We start from the raw sequence: 21817 nt of genomic DNA, 5'->3' as shown, positions 1-21817 counted from the left end.
CTCTTCTCTTCTCTTCTCTTTTCTTCTCTTCTCTTCTCTTCTCTTCTCTTCTCTTTTAACTTCTTATCCTATCTTCTCAGCTCTTCACTTTTCTCTTTTCTTCTTCTTTTTTCTCTTTTCTTCTTGTATCTTTCATCCTTTCTAGCCTATCTTCTCAGCTTTTTGTTCTTCTCTTCTCTTCTCTTCTCTTCTCTTCTCTTCTCTTCTCTTCTCTTCTCTTCTCTTCTCTTTTAACTTCTTATTCTGCCCTCTCAACTCTTCACTTTCGTCTTTTCTTCTCGTTTTTTTTCTTGTATCTTATCCTATCTTCTCAGCCTTTCATTCTTCTCTTCTCTTCTCTTCTCTTCTCTTCTCTTCTCTTCTCTTCTCTTCTCTTCTCTTCTCTTCTCTTCTCTTCTCTTCTCTTCTCTTCTCTTCTCTTGGTTTGTGATTGCTCTTTCAGCACAGCCTCTCCAAGAGCAGATTGCAGAGTGAAGAGATTAACGAAGTGCTTTCGAGTCTCACTTCCTGAGGGCTGCTATGAAGATGAGCTTGATTTTTAGGGTGTCTGTTTGTTTCTCTGTCTATTCCTCATTATTCGTGAGAGCCAAGTGAGAGCTTCTCTATCCTTCTATGATAACATAGCATCATGAATAAACACGTCTGTCTACCACTGAACGAAAAATCAAATGCTGATGTTCTGATGGCACTGAAGGAATGAATCATTATTGTCATTATGCAGATAAAGGTGGGATAAGAGGGCCGAGGAGAATCACAGTGGATGCTGTCCTCAAGCCAATCACACCCTCAACCTAAAGCTTGTGTCCTGAAGTGTCCTCCAGAGAGGAGAACACTGCCAGTGAACCCTCTGGGTCTGAGCATCATGTTTCACAAATACTGCCCTTGTATATTGTTGATGATTGGAATGTTTTACAGTGACATTCACTTTGCATTTGCATTTCATGGACTATATTTAGCATACAGATCTTAAAGTCCCTCTTACTTTTGCACTTACATAAAGGTGCTAAGAAGAATTCTCTGGATGGATGTCATGAAGTACCACTTTTGTTTAACCAAAGAACATTTCATAAATGAGATTCCAAGTCAAAGTGTAAAAGGGTTCCATAACAAGTTATGGTTTGTCCTAGAACATCCAAGCCAGGAAGCATGCTGAAACCTTTATTTTCAAGAGAGTTGTTGTGATCTCAAATAATTTAGGTTTATATATTTCAGGACTGACAGCTTACTTCCATTAGGTACATATACATTTTATCAGCAATAGGTAGCAGTTAACCAGAGAATAATTGAGCTATTGAGTTCTATGAAACACGGAAGCCAACTAACATATATTCTACCATTAATATTATATTATCACTGTTATGAACACAGTAATTTATCATCAGTCCACATCAGAAAACCATGATATATAGCACACTCTTATGTAATAGAGCAGAATCACATGGCGATTTCTAAGTTTGAGATTTGGTTCACCCAGTGTGGGAGATGGTGCAGAAACTTCCCTTTGCACTCGGTTCCATAGACAAAAAAGAGGAAATAGATAAAGCTTTATATCTGACGCCTTCCTGGCAAATGCTAAGATCAGGAGGGCCTGTCTATCAGTGAGCGGAGACAAGCTCTGTCCCTCAGTCCTGCTGCCACACACAGGTAAGAAGATTTACCTCACTCAGATCAGGCACACTGATGATATTAACCAAGATTTCTCTTGAGCTTATCAACACTGGAAGACTATAGCCAGTTTATTAGCACAGTAATATGACGTAGCAGAAGGATGGTTGGCTAGATTACGATGTGCGAGTGCTCATTATAGAAATGAACACAGATTTAGAACTGGACATTACTTTGCACTTCTCTGCAACCACCACACAATCAAATGATTTGCTGGCGTCAGCTTATGTACAAATTTCAAATGTCCTGGTGCAATAATCATATCATACATATCAGAGGACGATTACAAAACAATAACACACAGCTCTCTTTAATTCAGTTAGGAAAAGAGACATTATTTGTTTGTTGTGTATTATTTGATTCTGAAATGAAATGTGATATTAGGCTAATGAGCTAATGACATTAATCAGCTAATGACATTAAATAACTCAAGATGATTTATGTCAAACATATCCATATACATTTCCCATTGTTAATGAATAACTGGAAAATAAATTCATATAACTCATCATATTCTATAACAAGGAAATTTAAGGCACTGGTGTCAAATTGTGGTGTAAATACATTTTGCCCAAATTACGAGTAAACAGATACTTACTGTCTCTCTTGTAGACAATCATTCACATCCTCTTAACAACAGAGATGAATATTAATACAAATATATAGAAAACTGTTTGGAAAGCTGTACCTGTGCATTTTAGACAAAAAAGAAAACCCTAATTAAAATGATATCTTAGCTCTTATGATGTACTACAACCTATTAAATATATTACAACATTCAAAAAAGTAAAAAAAACAAATCAAAAAAATATTTAAATAGATCAGATCATATATATTTACAAGGGTTCTGCTATGATTTATGTAAACTATAAGCATTAACTGAGATAGTAATAAGCTACTTATGTGCAAAATTATCATGTATTGGGTTCTCTCTGTTGGAAGGCAGCTTTCCCAAACCCTAAACTCTAAATTTCAACTTATAAAAATAAAACCTTTTGGCATTTTTTTTCCAGAGTTGGTTTTCAGTTTCTTTTTGATTTCTTATTAAGCGGTGTTGAGATTTTGATTTATCAAGAGATCAATTTTTAAATAAAAATGCTGACACTGCCAAAACACAAAAAAGCCCATAGGCAGAGCCACATTTCAGCCATACCCCTGTCCCTCCTGGCCACATAATGAGCAGTTAAAAACATTTGATAGAGTTTCAGTAGTGTTATGGTACAGACACAGTGGAATGTCAGTAATTTGTATTAATAAAATAAACACAATGAACAAAAATGTATATTGAAGAAATGGGTGGAGAGGGGCTAGGACAGTATGCAGAGAAGTAATTGTAGAACTAGAAAGTGTATTTCTATTCAGTGGACAAAGAGTGCAAATGAAAGGAGATGGTACATAATGAAGTGGCTGGTCATTGTATGTATGTAAAAATATATAAGCTTTAGTTTCAGATTTATAGACAACCACAAACAATACTGAGGTGCAATGACTGGTTCTCTTAGATATGACATAGGACATTAGCCAAGCATGTTATTAATGTTATGTGCACATGTGTGTGTATATATATATATATAAATTTATATATGCACATAACATTTTATATATTCATATAAAACAATCCCTCTTGAGTAGATCTATAGGTTTTGCTCTACATATGTCGTATCACCTCTCACGCATCCACCTAGAATGAGTCATGCGTTTCTTTTTCTGAGGTTTTTTATGTGAGTGAGGAACCGCAGAGTGACACAGCAAGTAAACATTCCAATAAAAGACACTTCCTCTTTCTGAGGGTCATCAGATATTTTGTTTGATATGTCCAGGAAACCCATCTTCCATCGTGCTAATCATGGGGTTTTTTGCACATATTACGGGGGGCTGTTTGGAGAGGATGTGATCTCTTTTGCACTCGATGCACTTGGAGGTGTGCAAACACAGGAGAGAGTGTGTGGCATTTAGGCTGGTTACTTGAATGACTGTCACAATGACACGTGGGCCATGACTTGGCAAAAACCGAAGCAGTGTGTTTATAGAACCACTACCATAAATTAAAACATAAACTTGCAGCTCTGATGTGTTAGAGGTAGAGCATAATGGACATGGAAAGCATGGTGGCCTAAGCAGATGAGAAATGTCTCAAAGAAAATTGACTGATCTAAGTTAGTGACATAAACTGAACATTTAGTAAAAGCAGAAGTTGTGATAAAAGGCGCAAATGCTTTGTTTGCATTTTAATCAGCTTGATGTGGCTCTGAAAACCCACAGACATGTGATGGACGGAGGCTGACTGGAAAACGCAGAGAAATATTGTTCTTGTAAAGGAGGGAATATGAGGGAAATTGGGATGTGGGGGAAGTAAACAGGGCTGAGAGAGGCACAGAAAGACTGAGCAGTGCTGGATAGAGTGGTGGGAGCATTTTAAAGGTACTGTGCTATAGGGGCAAACAATCACTCAGCCTGTGGTGAGTTGAAGGTAATGGTGCATTTTTTCATGTCATGATCATGATTACTCAGCTGTAGCTTACATAGCAGAGCTAGTATTCAGCAGCCTGAAGAGATTTGCTTAGAGTCTCTGTTTACTGTGTTGATACTCCAATTTTTAAAAATTTTGTCACAAATTCTATGCCGCTCAATCAAAAACAGTAGAGTCAGTGTATATAAACTTTCCTCAGCCTTGTATGTGCACTAGTTTGACCATTTATTGCTATATCAAACTGACCACTGATGTCTGTATCAGAGGTTTTACATTTCGTTTGCTCCATGCTTCCTAAATATGCATGAACACAATTCAGATTATGACTTAAAAGTGAGTTTTTAATACTTGATTTATGATGGTGAGTAGAGATGGCACAATACTACTTTTTATTTTTAATATTGATACCAAAACTGATAATCAAACCTTATATATTGGCTATTACTGATACTGATATGAATCTGATTTGTCACAGGATTGGATATGTTTCATTCTTTTTCCCCTCTGATGAGGCTTTTTCCCCTCTGATGATTTCAGCCTAACATATGTCTGGTATCTTATGTAATTGTTAACAAAATAAAAGATGATGTCGTGTAAAAATATTAAGGTGCAGACAAAAGACAGACTCCGTCTGATATTTTCATAGACATGTATTGCATAACAGTGGTGGTCATCTGATATCTGCAGCCGCTAAACAGCAGTGTGTGTGTGCAGTGTGCAGAGCGGGGGGCAGTGTGTAGGGGTGGAGGGTGAACCGTGTGGACTGGAGGAGAAGTGTGCCTGCTGGCCTTTGTGTGGGTGGAGGTGCAATGTGCCATAGAATGAATCAGTCATGATTTGGCTCTTGTTGAGTTTGTTATTGCACAATTTCCTCACACACGCCTTTTCTTACTCAAACATCACACACAAGTGCAGAACAAAGGCAGACCCCTCTGCCGCTCAGTCCTCAGCACGGGGACCTACTGTGCTACACAGTGTCAGACTTTTCTTGCTCAGAGCACCTGATTGAGATCTATAAGTGCTGATAGCTGATGAGTTGAATCAGATGTGAAAAATGAAGCTTGTACAGTGAGATGTACATTTGTTTGTATTTAGATATGTTTGAATGTACTCATTTGTAGCACACAGATATTTTATAAATAATTATCGGTTAAAGTGTGTAAGTAATTTAAGATTGCAGTAATCCAAGCCCAAAAGATATAGCCAAGTCTTGAAGCTTTCATCAACAGTGAAGAACATGCAGAATGTGACTGATTCTGTGTTTATAGTAAATACACAGAATACACTGACCTCTTGTGGTAGACTGAGGTACAGCATCTAACACATAAACATCAAACAACTCTTAGAAGTATTGTCCTACTGTTGTTTTGCTATGCTGTTTAAATGTTATTACATAGTGTAATTACATTTGAAAGTAATAATTGTATTTACATTTGATTGATATTTGTATATTCAATTCTGTATTTTCCTCTTTTTTTGGATGATTTTAATATCAAGAGATTACAAAAACATAGCAAATATATTAGAGTGTTATGTTTTGCAATAACGCTCAACAAATCAAATTTAAATCATAGTAAAATATCTCTTATACTACATATGATCATAAATGTGATATTGATTTAAAATTTTAAACCTGCACGTTTGTGAAAATCTCGGGATGATATCTTAAAAAATGTCCGAATGATGAGTTTTCTGTGAATAACATGACTGATGCAAATAATATAAAAACAATGTATCACTTATATCATAATTGTAGGACCCCTGGTGGTTCAGGCCCCTAAGCGAACACTTACACTGCTCAGCTGCAATAGAACAGGCAATTTGACCAGGGAAGCTAAGTTTACAAAGGGCATGGGCTGAAAATCTTGGTCTTCACACTCAGATGTCCTATTGCTTAATAACAGGGAGGGAGATTTGAATTGGCTCATTGATGGCGGCCAGCTCTGGGGGTTTGGTGCTCTTATGTGGAGTGCTATCACAGTGACGTGCTGATGAAGGAGCTCTCCATGATCTTCAGCCCCAGAGTGATGGCTCAAGAGCTGCCGGCTAGACTCTCTGGTTGGTGTCGCTGAACGGGGTTCAGCCACAAGTGAAGGTCCGCTTCCCCTTGTCCAATCAGTACCAGAGACAGAGTTCAGCCGGAGGTGAGGCGCCGCTCACCCTTGACCAATCAGAGATGACACTGAAAGCCTTGTCTTGTCCCTATTCGCCGCTCTGAGTTCTCCTTCCTCCTCTCTAGCCAAGACACGAGCTCAAGAGGGGCGCTGGCCAGACACACACAAACACACCCTCTCCCTGCCCGTCTGGAAGAGACAGTCAACTGCTCCTGAGCGTTTCCAGGCCCTTTACTGAAACGTGAGCTCAATCCATATCAATGATAATGCATAAAATAAGGCATCAAAAACAACAGCAATAACAAAAACAACTCTACTCCCCTGCATAGTGTATATGTTTCAATATGGCTATTTTTATATTTTGTTTAATTATTTCTCATTTGTAGCTCATTGAAATAGCAAATTTTCAATCGTTATCCGCAGTTTATATTTATTCATTATTTTATCATGATTTAAATTTGATGAAAGGATAGAAAAAAACATCCTTTACATTTTTAGCCATGTTTTTTCATTGACATTGAAACAAACAATAAACATAGAATTATAGGCTTATAATGACATACTTCTTTATATGTTATGTAAATTGAATGTAATTACAATTCAATGCTACGTCATACCTATGTAATTACTTGAAAAATAATTATGTAATGTAGGCTTAAATTGAATGGATAGCAAAATGACAATAACAGGCTAACTATAGACCTCTAAGGAATAAAAAGGCCTGTAGAAAGCCAACCATAAACATGGGTGTTCTAATTATTTGGAGAATTACAGAGAAGCACTTTTACCTGGTTGTATACTTTGGCTGGCAGTTTTGTCTATTTTGAAGTTTTTAAATTGCACTCAATTTATGGAGTCATACAGAAAATCGTTCTGGGAAAGAATTTAAGATGAACATTCAGTACTGTAAGTCCCATTCAGGTCTTACTCACCTTCAGATGGGTTTCCTGCAGTGGTGTCACAGGTCTGCATAACCCACATTTTGGGGTTGGCAGGTATGGGGAATGCAGAGGGCAGCTCTGAGTGACCTCACACGCCAAGCCAGCATGCAGTCCTAACAGGATTAGAGCAGACGTACAGTTCATCTCGCTTTCTGACATACTGCACTAACAATGCAGGCCTGCTTCTTTGCAGCTGCCATGAGATCAATGTTCTAATCTCAATCTACTGCACAGTAATTACAGTGGATTCTTGATATTCAAATAAACAAGCAGGAAAATGCAGTGCATGGAATGGTCACAGCAATCTGAGTTAACTTAGTTAAATTTGTGTTTCAAATGAAGTATTTTTGTAGTGTACAAGCTGTTGTAATGTGTTGATAATAGTAAATGGGAGAAAATGTAACCTACCTTTAATACCTGATATGGAAATGATCTCTGTTCTGATTGGCTACCCCGTATTGTACTGCATGGTATTTCATCATTTTCATTCAGTGTTATTTTTTCAGTCGATACAAGCAAACAAAATGTAGGACTTTATTCACGTATATATATTACGTATGACCAGTATTAGTATATAATTGCAGGTCTGTTGAGTAAATAGATACGTTATTAAAATCTTGTTATGCAAATTATTGCACATGAGCTGTTCTAAGATATTATTTGTTTAGTGTACAATTGGCAGCATTTGATTCTAAGTAGTGTCAAGTTTATTGCTTTATTTGCTGTATAGATTCAATAGGAGTTTAAGTTTTTCTATGATATAAAATTTTCTATAACATAATATCAAATAAAATGTAAATAAAATATAATATAATAAAATATTCAAACCTTGCATGTTTATGGAATGAAAAAGCCAAGCCATTAAACAATGTTTACAGTAGAATATAGGATGTAAAGGTACTTACTGGAATCCCGTTTAACACTTTGTGATCTTACCTTTAAGTCTGCTTTAAATGGACTCACCAAAACCATTGCTTTAGTATCCCAGGTGATGGCAAAGGTGTTTGTAGGTCATTGCTAAGAAATCTCTGGAGGTTGCTAAGGTGTTGCTAGGCTGTTGCTATGGTATACCAGGTGGTTGCTAAGGTGGTGCTAGGCTATTACTATGTTATCCCAGGTACTGTTACTGATGTAAAAAAAGTAAAAACAAAACTAAAGAGCAATAATCGGGAAGTTAAGAATATTGTGACAGCAACTGTGTTCCCCAGTTTCAGTTTCCATTTCAGCAACTTTAACGTAATAAGAGGTAATAAGGGGGGATGGAGGAGATTGTGTCTGCTGTCTGCTGTGGCTGGGATTTTTAAAATGCAGAGTTTGAGGGAAAAAAACAAAACTCACAACCACCAGTTTGAAATATAAATAAATGTAATGGGATAATGCTAATTATAGTGAACTTGTCAGGTTGCCTGTCATAGTTAACTAAAATAATAGAAATGAATAGTTAGAAAAGAAGTTGGGTCACAATCAAAAGTATTAGCTGGCAATTAATTGTTGTATAAATAATTGTCATTTACAATTTAATTAACTTGTTTTTGTTTTTTTTGTTTGTTGTTTTTGCAACTGTTGAAGTACAGCATGAAGTGTCCAAATTAACTGATTAACTATCTTCCCAGCACATTTATTTCCAACCAGTGTCTGCATTTACACAGAATCAGTCATGCAAAGCTACCTTTGTTTTTGAAGATAACAATAGTATCCTACTAGCATATGTACTAAAAACATCAGAAACAGCTAAATATCTAACGAATAAACAACATTACTCTGGCACTGCCCCCTAAACATGCTAGAGAATCATTTACAATGTGTCCCATGATGTGTCTCAATGAATGCATTTACTGCTTACTTTAGTTTACATTTATGCCCCCCCCCCACCCCCAATTCATGATTTTGAACATTGTTTTATGAACTAGTCCTGAAAGAAAATCTAATTTTGCCATCAGCAACATCACGTATACAAATTGAGAGATACATATAGGTTCATTGGTCATTTTGAATAGTAAATGAAATGGCTATATTTCTGTTGTAGACATTGTAACCCCTGATCACACCACTGTAAAGAAATCCAAGTCAGTCAATTTCTTTAGAATTAAGCATTTTACAACAAACCACACTGAAAGACTTTATCTCAATGACTGAAATTTGCAGAAATTTTTAAAACTGTGGAAATCCCTTTTATTGCTTCATTACTACTAATAATGCAATTTTTAATAATATATGATAACAGACCTCAAATTATAGACAAAACTTAATGACTAAAGTTTATACTGTATAAACAATAAACCACTTAGAATGATCTAATTTGGCCTTTACTGAACAAAGAACAATATGTGCTCCTTAAAATAAAGCATTACCCATGGAGACTGATTTGTGTGAGCAGACTATGGTTCAGAGCAGAAGTCCAGTCCTCCGTCTCTAAGCCTGTCCATTCTCCTGGCTCAGTGACTGTAGGCTCTGGCACTGAAGGCAGCCAATGCTGCTCTGTTCAGAGCTGGAGGGAAGCCTGAGAGGAACAAAAAAGCAAAAGAATTAGCCGTGAAAAGAGCAAATAAATAGGTGCTTCTACTTGAAAGGCTTTCAACAAAGTGCTCTGAGCGCCTGACAGACAGTGAGGCCGAGAGAATAAACGAGAGGACAGGAGCGTTTCGTTTTTTGTGGCCAGGGCCTTGGTGGGAGGAAAGGAGCTGTGAGCTGAAAGGCTGCTGAAAGTGAAAGTGTGCAGTGTCACACAGTGCTGTTCCTGATGGAAGCCTTTTAATGAGGCCCGTGGGGAAAGAAGAGCTCATCAGACTATAACACATCCTGAGAGACCACTCTAGCACACATACCCTCTCACTCTCTCTTTTTCTGTCTCATTCTCTCTCTCATTCTATAGCTTTCGTGTCAACCACGCACACGTCCTGGGTCGGCTTGTGCTACAGACCTGTGATATGTCTTCTAGTGCTGATGCCCTAACAATAGCAATGCATAGCATTATGATAGCAATGCATAATTTGTAGTAGTGAAAAATGTATTTTGATGTAACATCACTGTCAGATTGAAACCATAATATGACCAAAATGGTAACTTTTCAGAAGAAGGAAAAAAATATATATAACCTATAAAAATGTGTAAAGGTATAATAAAGGTGAAGAAACATGTACTAGCTTCCATCTTCTCAACTCAGTAGCGTCATGTGATAGAGGAGAAGTTAACATGTTGGATGGCTAAACTTGGGTGAACAATTGGGTAAAAATCTAAAGCACCAATAAAAACAAGATGCTAATATTACTCTAACACCATGGTAAGAATGTGTTTTAGAGCAGGTTGCTAAACAAAAATAGCATACACAGGTCTTTCAACAAGATGAGGCTCAAATATAGGCCTTCACTGTTAGCGAAAGTATCACTAAAGGCTACAATTGGTAAATGGCATAAAAATATTTGCCAACAAGTGCAGAACAGCAGAGAGAAGGTGCCAGTAACAAAGCCCATGTTTAGCATCATTATCCTATCGAAAGAGGCCTTGTTAGTTTATTATCTGCACAAAACAGCCTCATTGTTTGTGAGGAATACAGGCTCGCTAGTTTATAAAAGGCCTCCACACAAAAAGCAACCAACACAGACACAGCCCTGAGTCAAGTGCAGACAGGGACAATTGTCTCCAATAGAGCAGGCTAAACTAGGCACTGTCCCCTGGAATGTAGATGGACAAGACTATGCTTTTTTTTTCTTCACCCTACTTCTTCGGGCCATCTTCAGATTTGACCAGGCTCTGGAATCAGCAATTATACAGCACCAGCAATCTGCAATGCTGGCGACAGGAAGGGGGAAAAAAAGGCAGAATGAGCGAGACGGAGGACATTTAACGGTGATTGCACTGTTCCCAGAAGAAGTGAAGTGAGGAGAGAAAGAGAGGGATTTGCCAATTACCTCCCATATGAGGTGGAGGTGGATGAGAGCCTTTCCTCCTTTTTGAAAAGCTCCTGCTCTGCTTGTTATGGCTCTCACACTTCTTTCTGCTCTTTCTCCGGCCAATGGAGCCCACAATCTGGTCCCAAAGTTGACTCTAATAGATGGACATTACAATGATGAAGAAGGGGCAGCTGCAAGATCATAGCTGTGGAACTACATCTCAACAAGATTACCTACTGTAACTCTGTATGCATACATATATGGACCAATGGAGACTATATGACATAGACTGGAACCTCAGAGTTTCTTGTTTAAAATGTGTGCCTACTGTCCACATGAATAAAAGATTAAATCAACATACTTATCTCTAAAAGTAAGCAAACTGTAAAACAAAACTGTGCTGATGTAACATCTTTTATTCATGTAGAAATGATGACACCCATTGAATAGAGTAGGTTCAATGCATTCCCTCATTTTAGTGCTGTATAATAACCAGCTCATGCAGTAGCAAGTGAGTTATTATGGCAAGACCATGCATTACATCACACATTCACTTGCCAAGGCCTACGGGACTTTGAAAGGGCGTAATGTTTGTCTAGTTGGCTGGGTTTAGAACAGAAAGCTCTGGTATGCGGGCTAATCTCCTTGTCCCTCGCCACTTTGCCATTGTCCCTCTCATATTCATTAGCCCCCATCTTCATTCAGGAGAAGCGGTGTGGATCGCACAATCGCTCACTTGCTCAAAAGACATATTCCTGATAAGCCAATTATGCTGCAGAGCCTGGAGTGCCATGGGCCCAGAGGCAGGCCCTGTCACGCAGGCATCGCACCAACAAAGTCCTGTCCTCAGGGGCAGCCCTGCTGTGGGACAGTGCCCTGGTGGGACGCCACTACCGGCTGACCGTTCCACTGTGATGACATACTGTAGCAATCAGTGTCGAGCCAAAAAGGCACCAAGGGTCCTGTATTGTCCTTAGAGACCATTCATGGGTGTATGTGAGTTACTGTATACTCATAGCTAATGGAATGGGTTGCAGGTAATTGACAGGTGGGGCCAAATATTATTGATTCAGTTCAATTTCCAATTTTGAATTTATTAAATTCAAATAAAAAGGGCATCAGTGACCTAATGAATATAAATATCTAATGAAGCTGATATATAAGGCATAATTCTGACAGAGAAGACAAAGTAAGCTAACAGCAACAGCAAGATCTGAGGTTTAACAGTATAGATGAATGTGGCCTCAATATTTAGCAAGCATCGGGGCACTGTCACCCTTTTGGTTTGTGTTATGACTTCTTATGAATGACTTTAAGGTGTTTCTGACCTAATAAATGATTAATAACCTAGTAAATAAACCAGGAATAAACCATTTATAAGGTAGTTTTGTTGTAAAGCGTTACCATCTTAAACAGAAATCTCAATGTCATGCAGCATCGCTGAAAGACATAAATTGTGCTACAATTTCTCATTTGGTTCAACAAAAATGTTTTTTTCTTTATTAATGTTCTAAAGCTTGTCCACACTGACAAAAGTTGTTCAGAAAGCAACTGTTTGCATTTGTGGGTGGAGCATCAACAGGTCAGTGAAACTAATCAATCATAAAAAGCAGAAATTTATTTTTACTGCATTGATTGTGTCGAAGGTGCACCCAGTGGACCTGTAAGTGTCTTCATTTTCATGCCACAGAATGAGTGGGATAAAAAACATCTACTGAGAATATATACCGAAGATGGATTTGGATTTTATAGAACATTGAAGCAAATGAAAAGCCATGACCCAGGTGCATGGCTAACTGAAATGCTTTGCAGGATATCATTGACATTGCAGGATATCATTTCATGCATCTGTAAATGGCTTTAAAAATATAGGAATTCATGTTATTGAATCACTGTGTAAATGAATGTCATGCTGTGACAACAACACTCAAGCACAATATTTCTCCAAGTTATGCTGCCTGTCACTTGCAACTGAATGGGCGACATTATTATATGGGATGATGAGACTGAAGCAAAGAGTTAGTTGTAGTTCTAAGATGCTAAAATTATCCTCTGATTGGGTTCATATATCAACAGATTGTGTGTGACAATCTAAATAGGAGGTTTATTTGTTGCACTCTGCCTCTTATTAGAGCTGTATATTCATTTGGAAGCACTAAAAGCATAATCAGCATACCAAAGAAGACATTTTTCTACTGTAAATTTAGTTTATGGATATAAAATTCATTGCTTTATTGCTACATGGCACTGAGTTTAAAATGCCATAATACTGAGCTGGACTGTTTCTGTTATTGCATGTTGTTAAAGGTAATTGTAGGAGGGGAACAACAAAAATGAACAAGCCACTATCGTAACATCAGCCAATAAATCAACAACCAACTAAATCTAAAGCCTCTTATATCAGTATCCGTAGTTATAGAAGAACATATTTATAGACAGAGCCTGGATAGGTCAGGTGATGTGTTTACAGACATGGACACAATAAGGATTACAATCATGAATAAAATGTGCCAGTTATTAGTTATTAGTCATATGATGATATGCAGTATTACTCAGGATTTGACCATGATTCTCTATTGATTTCTAGTCTTTTCATTTTCTTGTGTTCCAGAATGTTCCAGACTCACTTAGACACACCTGTTACTCTTACAGGGAGTGGGATGAACCAGCAGACTGAATGGGGGTCTGGTCCATGGCATGCCCCCCACACCTACCCATCCAATTCCCAGTATGACCCCTACCATCACCTTCAGCCTCCAGCCTGGACTCAGTCCTATGCCTCCTGGAAGGTACATGCAGCCTCATTCACTTTACAGCTATTGCATTTACATTTATCTGGCAGATTCATTTATACAGAGCAACTTATGAAAATGTGCAAACAGTAGAAGACGGAATGATTAAATACATAGAGGATCTGAAAGGATTGATAACCTCAAAGAGCCTTATCCTACTTTGATCCAATGCAAGTGTAACGTAGGGCAAAGATTAAACCAGCTTGAGCTGAAGAAGAGTTCAGCCAGCAACATTAAGGTGGTGGATTGCTGGGATGGAGGGAGGCTGGTGTTCAAACCTCTTTGCCTTCTTAAAGAAAGAAAAGTAAGAAAGAAAGAAAAGAGTAAAAAAGCTGATAATTTGAAAATCGTTTATAGATAACATTAGTAGTTTGAGTGCATTGTTAACTTGACAGCGAAAGCAATTAGCCAGTTAATCACAGTTTGAATTAGCTAGCTTACACCATTTTCTGGACATTTTCATCGTAATCATCATCATTATCATCATTGACATCAGAATCACTTTATTTTGCCAAGTGTATTCTTAAAATAGATGGTTCTTCAGTGGATCTATGGCAAAGTAAATGATTCTCTATAAACCATGAATGCTTAAAGAACATTTTGCATAGTTACAGGATTGTTTTCATCATGAAAGTATTCTTCAGATTGATAGAGAATGTACTCTAGATGGTTCTATATTGACCCTTTTTTTAAGGGTTCTATGTAGCACCAAAACAAGGTTCTTCTACAGATGTTGTAACAAACTTGTAATAATAGAAGAACCCTTTTGGGTGCTATTTAGAGCCTTTTGAATATCTATACATATGCAGACATAAGTATCTATACATATGTAAATCTGAGTAGACATATAGCATAACTAGAATATTACATATTCATTAAATATTTTAAAAGTTAACGTGTACAGTTGTGCAAATAAGCATTATGTTACAAAGGAGTTACTGTAAGACAGTAAGGGTGCTTATTGGTTTAGTTTAAGCTTAAAGTGGGAGGTGGCCACCGTGGGTAATGAGCACTACAGCTCAGGGAAAGAAGCTGTTAGCATGTCTAGTTGTGCTAGTTTGAGGCCCTGAATCTTCTACCAGAGGGAAGTGGCTGGAAGACGTGATGTCCAGGATCAGATGCATCATCATTGCCTACTTTATTTTGCTATAGTGAGATTACCCGTTAGTGATAAAATGAAAAGTGGACAAAGCTTCCACCTTAACTAGGACAGTTAACATGATACACGCTAACTAAGTTCTTGTCACCATTTCTCACAGCTCACTTGCTCTGATATATTGAATATTTTGGAGAGTTTTCTGTCAAGTAGTGCCACATTCTGAACATTAAATTCAATAGGCTGATCTCTATTCACTTCATCAGACTCAATAGATGACCAATTACAATTGGCAAACTAGGGCTGTGCCACTTGAGGAGGGGGATGCGCCCCCCTCTAACCTACTACAAGTAAGCCTGCTTCTAGGTTGTGATGTTAGAGACAGATAGGTAGTGGAGATACACAAAGGAGAGGAGCTGAGCTGAGAGCAGTATTTTGGGGCCCCACAGTTAAAATGCTGGATTGATTTGAGTGAAATATGGAAGTCAAAGGTGAAACGTGAAACAGCAAATGAGTGCATGATTCTTAATGGGTCATATAAGGTGGTCAAGTGAGTGAGTGAATAAGTATGAAAGATCGTGTGTGGGTGTGAGTGACTGATAGAAGCAGTAAAGACAGTTATTTTAATTGGGTGGAGTGGAATGGAGTGAATGTGGAGTGTCTATACGGCAGAGTGACAGACAGATTCCAATTCAGAAAAATTAAGCCTTACACTTCCTCTAGCTACTTCCACTTAGGAAAATCCATGTTCACCACGACTGTTACAGTCCTCATTTAAAACTGCACACTCCTCATTTCATAAACTTTCTTCCATTCGCACTCATTTCTCCCCCCAAACTATTCAGTACTGACTCATTGAAACTGAAAAGGTCTCAGGAGAGAAATTGAAATATTAAGATTTTTAGCAGGATTACACTGTGGGAATGTTTAATAATTGCATTATTATATTTATACATATGCTGTTAAAAGGGTTGCTGTTTTTTTTATTCTAAATTCTACACCATTTTTCAATCTGTAAGATGTAAACAAAGTCATTCAGAGTAGTATAAGGTAAAAGGAGAAACTTACAGAGTCCAAATTGTTCACAGTAGTTGTGATAGGAGGGAGGAGTTTAATGCTTCTAAAAGTTATATCACAGAAAATGTATATTAAGATTTTGGCTGGTGCTTGCAAGATTGCTTCATGACAGTTTTGAAAAGCCTTTGACATAAAACTATTCTCATAATAACTGTTCTCATAAAACTATTTTCCTGATGACATGAAAAAACAGCACATATACATATATTTACATATTCAGTACACAGCTGTTTAACCCTGCCCATTCCTGCTGAAATTCTAAAGTGTTTAGCATATTTCCGCCTGAACTTTTTGACTAGGGCTCAATACAGAGTAGCCAGTTAAAACAGAGGCCATTTACATGGATTTGTCTTAAAGGCACAATAACAACATCAGCCTTTAATTCTAAGATATGAAGAGAATTTGGAAAGAGTCATGTAAAAATCACTGTTTTTGGTACATAAAACCACACAAATGTCATAAGTGGGCCTTTGAGGACAAATAGATCATGGGCCCTTTAAAAGTGTGGAGTTCTCAATCAGTGATCCACTGATCCTCAAGTGCATGTGAATGCCATTGTAAGTGCTATGAAAGGGTAAAATATTATGAAAAGTTAACCCCTCACATGGTCAGGACCTGCCCACAGGCCTAAAGTTTTATTAGACACTCCTATAACCTAAGAATAGCTTTGCACTGGAGTTCCTGTAATTAGTTTAAGGAGATTTAGTTAGTCCGAGGCAGCAGTTATTGTATTCACACTTAAAAATCAAGGGTCCTAAATAATTCTTGGCCTGATTGCACAGTTCTGGGGAAAATGTAGTTTGTTTAGAAAGTTCACAATATGTAAACTTTAAAAAGGTTCTTTTAAGTAAAGAATTATGTTCTGTTGAACACCTATTGAAAGGTTTTGGCTCTTTTTGTTTTTTTTTTTGTGTGTATGTATTGGTGTGTGAGTTTGTGACCTTTTGTATATGCATGAATGAGTGCATGTGGGTTGGAGCTGAGACCTAGAGCTTTTCTCCTGCCTGCTACTGGCGCTTAACCTCATAATGTGATTACAGATGCATGCCAATGTCCGCACATTGAGGCAAAAACCACCCAAAAGGCTCTTTGTGTCTCAGGAATCATTTCTCTGGAATTCTGACCCTGTGGATTTGGTGGCAGCATTGTTTGGGCAATAAGTCCCTGCTAAGTGCCGAGAGATCATGAAGCCTGTGTCACTGTAATCATGCTATTCAGTGTGTGGGCACACATTTCTCCAAACTGCACAAAAGAGGTGGATTTATGCATCAGTGCATTGTGATACATTCAGAAACAAGATGGCGATTCAGCTGCATCAGTGCTAATTAATTATAATTGTCAAAAAAGTGCAGTACAAACTTTCATTTATTTAAAATTCATGGTACGAACCTTCATTTATCCAAACCTCACAATCAAAACAGCCATTAAATGCATCAGGAATAAAAGGAGAAATCACACATTTTGCAGAAAATTACACAGAAGCTTCAAAAAATAAATTTAATATGAACATATTCAGTATTTAGTGTGTCCACACTTTATCTTTATTACAGCTTGCTTCCTTTTAGGAGACTTACTTTGAGTTCTCAAAAGAATCCAAAAACACAAACCATATATTCCCAAACACATGTTGAAGTCTGGACTCTGGGGTGGTCAGTCCATGATGCTTCTTCTTGATTCAGCTTTTTGACAGCTACACATCCTTTCAAACTCATAGTCTTGAGTTGTCTTCTTACAATAGAAGGATGGACAGGAATACCTCTTTAGACTAACACTCTCCTTATAAAGGTTTAAGACTAGTTTAAAATTAGTTTATTAATGGCTATTATTTTGGTCATAAACACTATAAAATTCACAAATAGTTGAGGTAATTAGCTATTAATATCTCATGAATATGAATATATGATTAAGCTGACAGTTTTAATGCTGATTGATGGAGAAGATAAAGTATAGGAGTATATATTCATTTATACTGTTAAATATGAGGTTTAACAGTGGGAATGAATGTGGCTTCAGTATGAGGCAAACAATGAGTCACTGTTGCCTTCTTTATTTGTTGTAACTGCTTAGGAGTTAATGACCTAATTAATATCATTAATAAGCTATTTTAAACACCTCCCTCTATAAGAGCAGTCTAAAGGGCAACAGTGATCTGTTCATTAATTTATACTGTTAAGACTCATATTTTGATGTTTCCTGACCTTACTTTGTCTTCTTTATCAGTCTGCATTAAACTGTTACCTTCATCAGATATTCATATGCATCAAATATGACAGATCACCTTTTGATTACTTCTACAAAGTTTATGACCTAAATAATAACAGCTGATAATCTCATTTTAAACCATTGATGAACCCTTTATAAGTACAGCCTGTTTGAAACACCTGTGGATTTTTTCAGATCTGAAGTAAGAGTGGAGCTTGATTTTCTCTTCTCTCTCAAAGATGAAAGCTTTAAGCATTGCTTCCCTAAATGGGGCAGTTTCAGTGGTCTACCAGGTCTAGCATGGTTGTTAGGGGCCCCAGTTTCTCTATATCGTAATTCTTTTTCCAGTTTTGGAAACCTTTTTTAATTTCTCCTTCATTAAGCAAATGGACTACTTTTTTATCTAACCTCCTCAGAAATATCTCCGGTAAATGAATAACTTGCGCTTAATGGCTGTTTAGACTGGAAATGAAGATCTGTGAATTGTGCTGCATCAGGCTGTAGAGCAATGAACGTTGTTTGGAATTTAGATTAAAATGCTTATGTAAAGAAAATGTTAAGGAAGAACAAGCTAAGAAAAAGGGCAAAAAAGATTTTTATACATTTCTCAAAGGGAAAGAGAAGAGCTTCTTCTGAGAAGGAGGAAGAAGAGCAGCAGCCAGTTTTGGGAGTCGAGGGGGAGAGGTGTTGGGGGTATTCAGGGGGTGTTTGGGGGCTTCGATGTGGACACATCAAAGTGGGCTTGTGTTTGGTCTTTTCCACAGGAAGTCTTTTATGTTTAACGTGTGTGTGTGTGTGTGTGCGTGTGCATGTGCATGGTCGAACCTGTGTGTAGGAGAGAAAGATGTTTTTCTCTCTCAGAAACAGTTGGTCCCCTAAGGCAACTGTCCACAGCCATACACACACACACACACACACACACACACACACACACACACACACACACACACACACACACACACACACACACACACACACACACACACATCCAGACAGGCAGAGGCAGATCCATAACTGTGTATGTACAAGCAGACCCCTGCTGTGAGCCTCATGTTGTTGTGAGGGTCAGGGCAGGTGGAGCTGTGTACGGGAGGGCGGGGTTCAATGGAGGGGGGCCATTAGGGGAGAATGTTGAGGGGGCTTGGCTCCTGGCAGGCTGAGCCACTGGGGTTGAGCTGTGACTTGGGGAGACCACCCATTTCGACTGGCTAAAGGCCAGACTGGGCCTGTCATGCTGTGGTTCACTGGGCCTCTAGTGAGGATAAAGGGTCAGTAGGTGCATAAGCAGCACCCATATCAGCATAAGGACACTAATCTAAAATCAGGTCTCATCAGATTAAGGCTAGCATCAATTCTCTTGGATCATAAGGGCCACGTATGATGTTTTTGTAGTTTTATATACTAAAAACATTTTCCCACCTCTCTTTATCTCTGAGCATTAAAAAAAGGCTATTTTTGTTACAGTGCCTTTGAAAGATATGTATGCAAATGACCTTTTCTCTGATTGGCTGCCCTGTAAGCAGTCCTGCTTGAAACACTTCTTACAGTTTCATTGTCAATGGCCAGGGCTAAACTTGTTAAATTCTAAATCTGGTTTTGTAAATATTTGGCTTATCTCAATTAATGTCTTGCATTAAATAAATAATAATGTACTCCTTGTTAAAATCTATAGCCTGAATACTTATTTATCTATTCATTTATTGTTTGTGTGGGCTACAGTTTAAACTAATTCTGTAGAATAGTCCATAAATGCAAAAGTATATGAATGTACTCGTTTTCATGACACCACAAAAACAATGAATTAAAAATAGGCTATTTTGGCAGCCTAGTTTGCATATATGCCTATGAACAATATCAAACTCTTTTTGTGTAACACGTGAACCCTCTGTAGTTTTACCTTCAAATTTACAAAAGCAAGGCAAACCCTAGTGACAAAGCAAGATCTGTGGACTTTTTGAAAAAGAATGATAAAACAGTTATGATAACCAGTGTCTACCTGTAAAAATATGTTTGAACTGTATTTTACTTAGGGTTTTACAGCATTTACACTATGACATTTTTAATCTTAAAGGGGCAGAGGTAGTTATACTGCTTGGCAAATGTTTAGGGACAATTGAATAGAGAGAAAATTCAAAGGAAACCAAGATGTCTCCAAATTTGAAAAGTCTGAAAAGTAAGTTTACTTTATCAAAACATAAATATGTCATATTTTTTACACTGACTCAAATGTATGATGGTAGTACATCATCACTCATAAAAACTCTCTAAAATTATAACAGAATAACATACTAAAATGTGCACTTAAAGCTGATATATATATATATAGTTCAGTTACTCTCTGCATTGTGTTAAAATCTTTAAACAGACCATTGAATGGGTCCAAAATGAATGTTACATTAACCTTTTTTCAAAATTAAGAATGTTGTTTTTCCTTCTCCAAAAAAGTTACCATTTTATAAAAAAATCTAATTGAAAAACAAATAAAAAGGAAATTATGAGGGTTTCATATGACAGTGATACTGTGTTTATGTGTTTTCTAAAGGTTTGTGTCATGTCAGGAACCAATAAGCAGCATGGATTTCATGGTATATAAATCAATCAGCCATTTAGTGTCTCTATAATAGGGTTAACTGGAGACACAGCAGAAAGAACGTGACAGACACAAATAATTTAGAAACATATCAGTCTGTCCTCAGCTGCACTCTGTCATCACTGGGCAGACAAGGAGAGAGGCGGGGGACAGGCACGCAAACAAAAATGTATTTCCAAAATTTCCAAGGGCACAGCATACAGTGGGAGGAAGCAGAACATTATTAGCCATAATTCTGGCAGACAGCGTGTCCCGTATTTAGACATAGGCAATTTCTTCAAAGCGATGGCCTATTGCCCGGAATGACCTCCAAAGGCTGCATCCAAACAAGCTCCTTCTTATTTTATCAGCCAACTGAATCATGATTCAATCATCAATCACTAGATTTAAATGTTGAACAGAATTTTCCTCAAAATGGTGAGAGGAACTGACTGACTGGGTCTGTCCATTTTGCTTTGTAAGTGTAGGGATGCCCTGCTGTTTGATGCTTCTTGTCATAAGGCCCCTCTCTTAGTCTCTTTGATCTATGAGGGTTGTTCCTCACTAATAGGATTAAAGCAGAGCCCCTTTAAATGCTCTGTACTGTGTGCCATGTGGATCAGAACCTGACCTACCCTGCATCGCAGTGTCTTTCTACAGCTCAGACAAAACAAGGCGGGATTTGAGACAAAACTACAAAGAACTCCCAGCTGAAGGTCACAGGTGGTGTTCCCCATGTCTGTAGAATATATACATGCACATACTCAATGGAACTTACTGAATAAGGGCTGTGCAATATATTGTTTCCTGAGAATTTTTGCAATATTGGCCTTTACAGTATTGATTTTACAAAGTCCTCTAAAAATCCTACATTTGTGCTTGTAGCATCCTGTTCAGACATTGAATGCTCCAGTCGAGTTTCCAGTGTTCTGATACATTTGTTCAACAAATGTAACAAAAGTATGGTGTATTTTACTAATTGTTTCTCACTCATAGCTAAT

General features: G+C 37.6%; 1 protein-coding gene across 3 annotated transcripts in view; it reads left to right on the top strand.

The window, feature by feature from the left end:
- The first annotated feature begins 1542 nt into the window (after nt 1-1542).
- The window catches only part of tfec (transcription factor EC), a 59874-nt gene continuing 39599 nt past the window's right edge, over nt 1543-21817 (top strand). For 2 of the 3 annotated variants that reach the window (XM_017683318.2, XM_017683314.2), the window contains exons 1-2: nt 1543-1644; nt 13692-13869. In XM_017683318.2, the coding sequence (XP_017538807.1) occupies nt 13693-13869 (177 nt within the window). In that variant the 5' untranslated portion in view covers nt 1543-1644; nt 13692. The remainder of the gene's footprint in view (nt 1645-13691; nt 13870-21817) is intronic. The other variant, XM_017683315.1, reaches the window with a different exon arrangement.

This window comes from Pygocentrus nattereri, chromosome 1 (assembly GCF_015220715.1).
Source record: "Pygocentrus nattereri isolate fPygNat1 chromosome 1, fPygNat1.pri, whole genome shotgun sequence".
NCBI lineage: Eukaryota > Metazoa > Chordata > Actinopteri > Characiformes > Serrasalmidae > Pygocentrus > Pygocentrus nattereri.
This window is presented reverse-complemented; position numbering and strand designations above follow the sequence as displayed.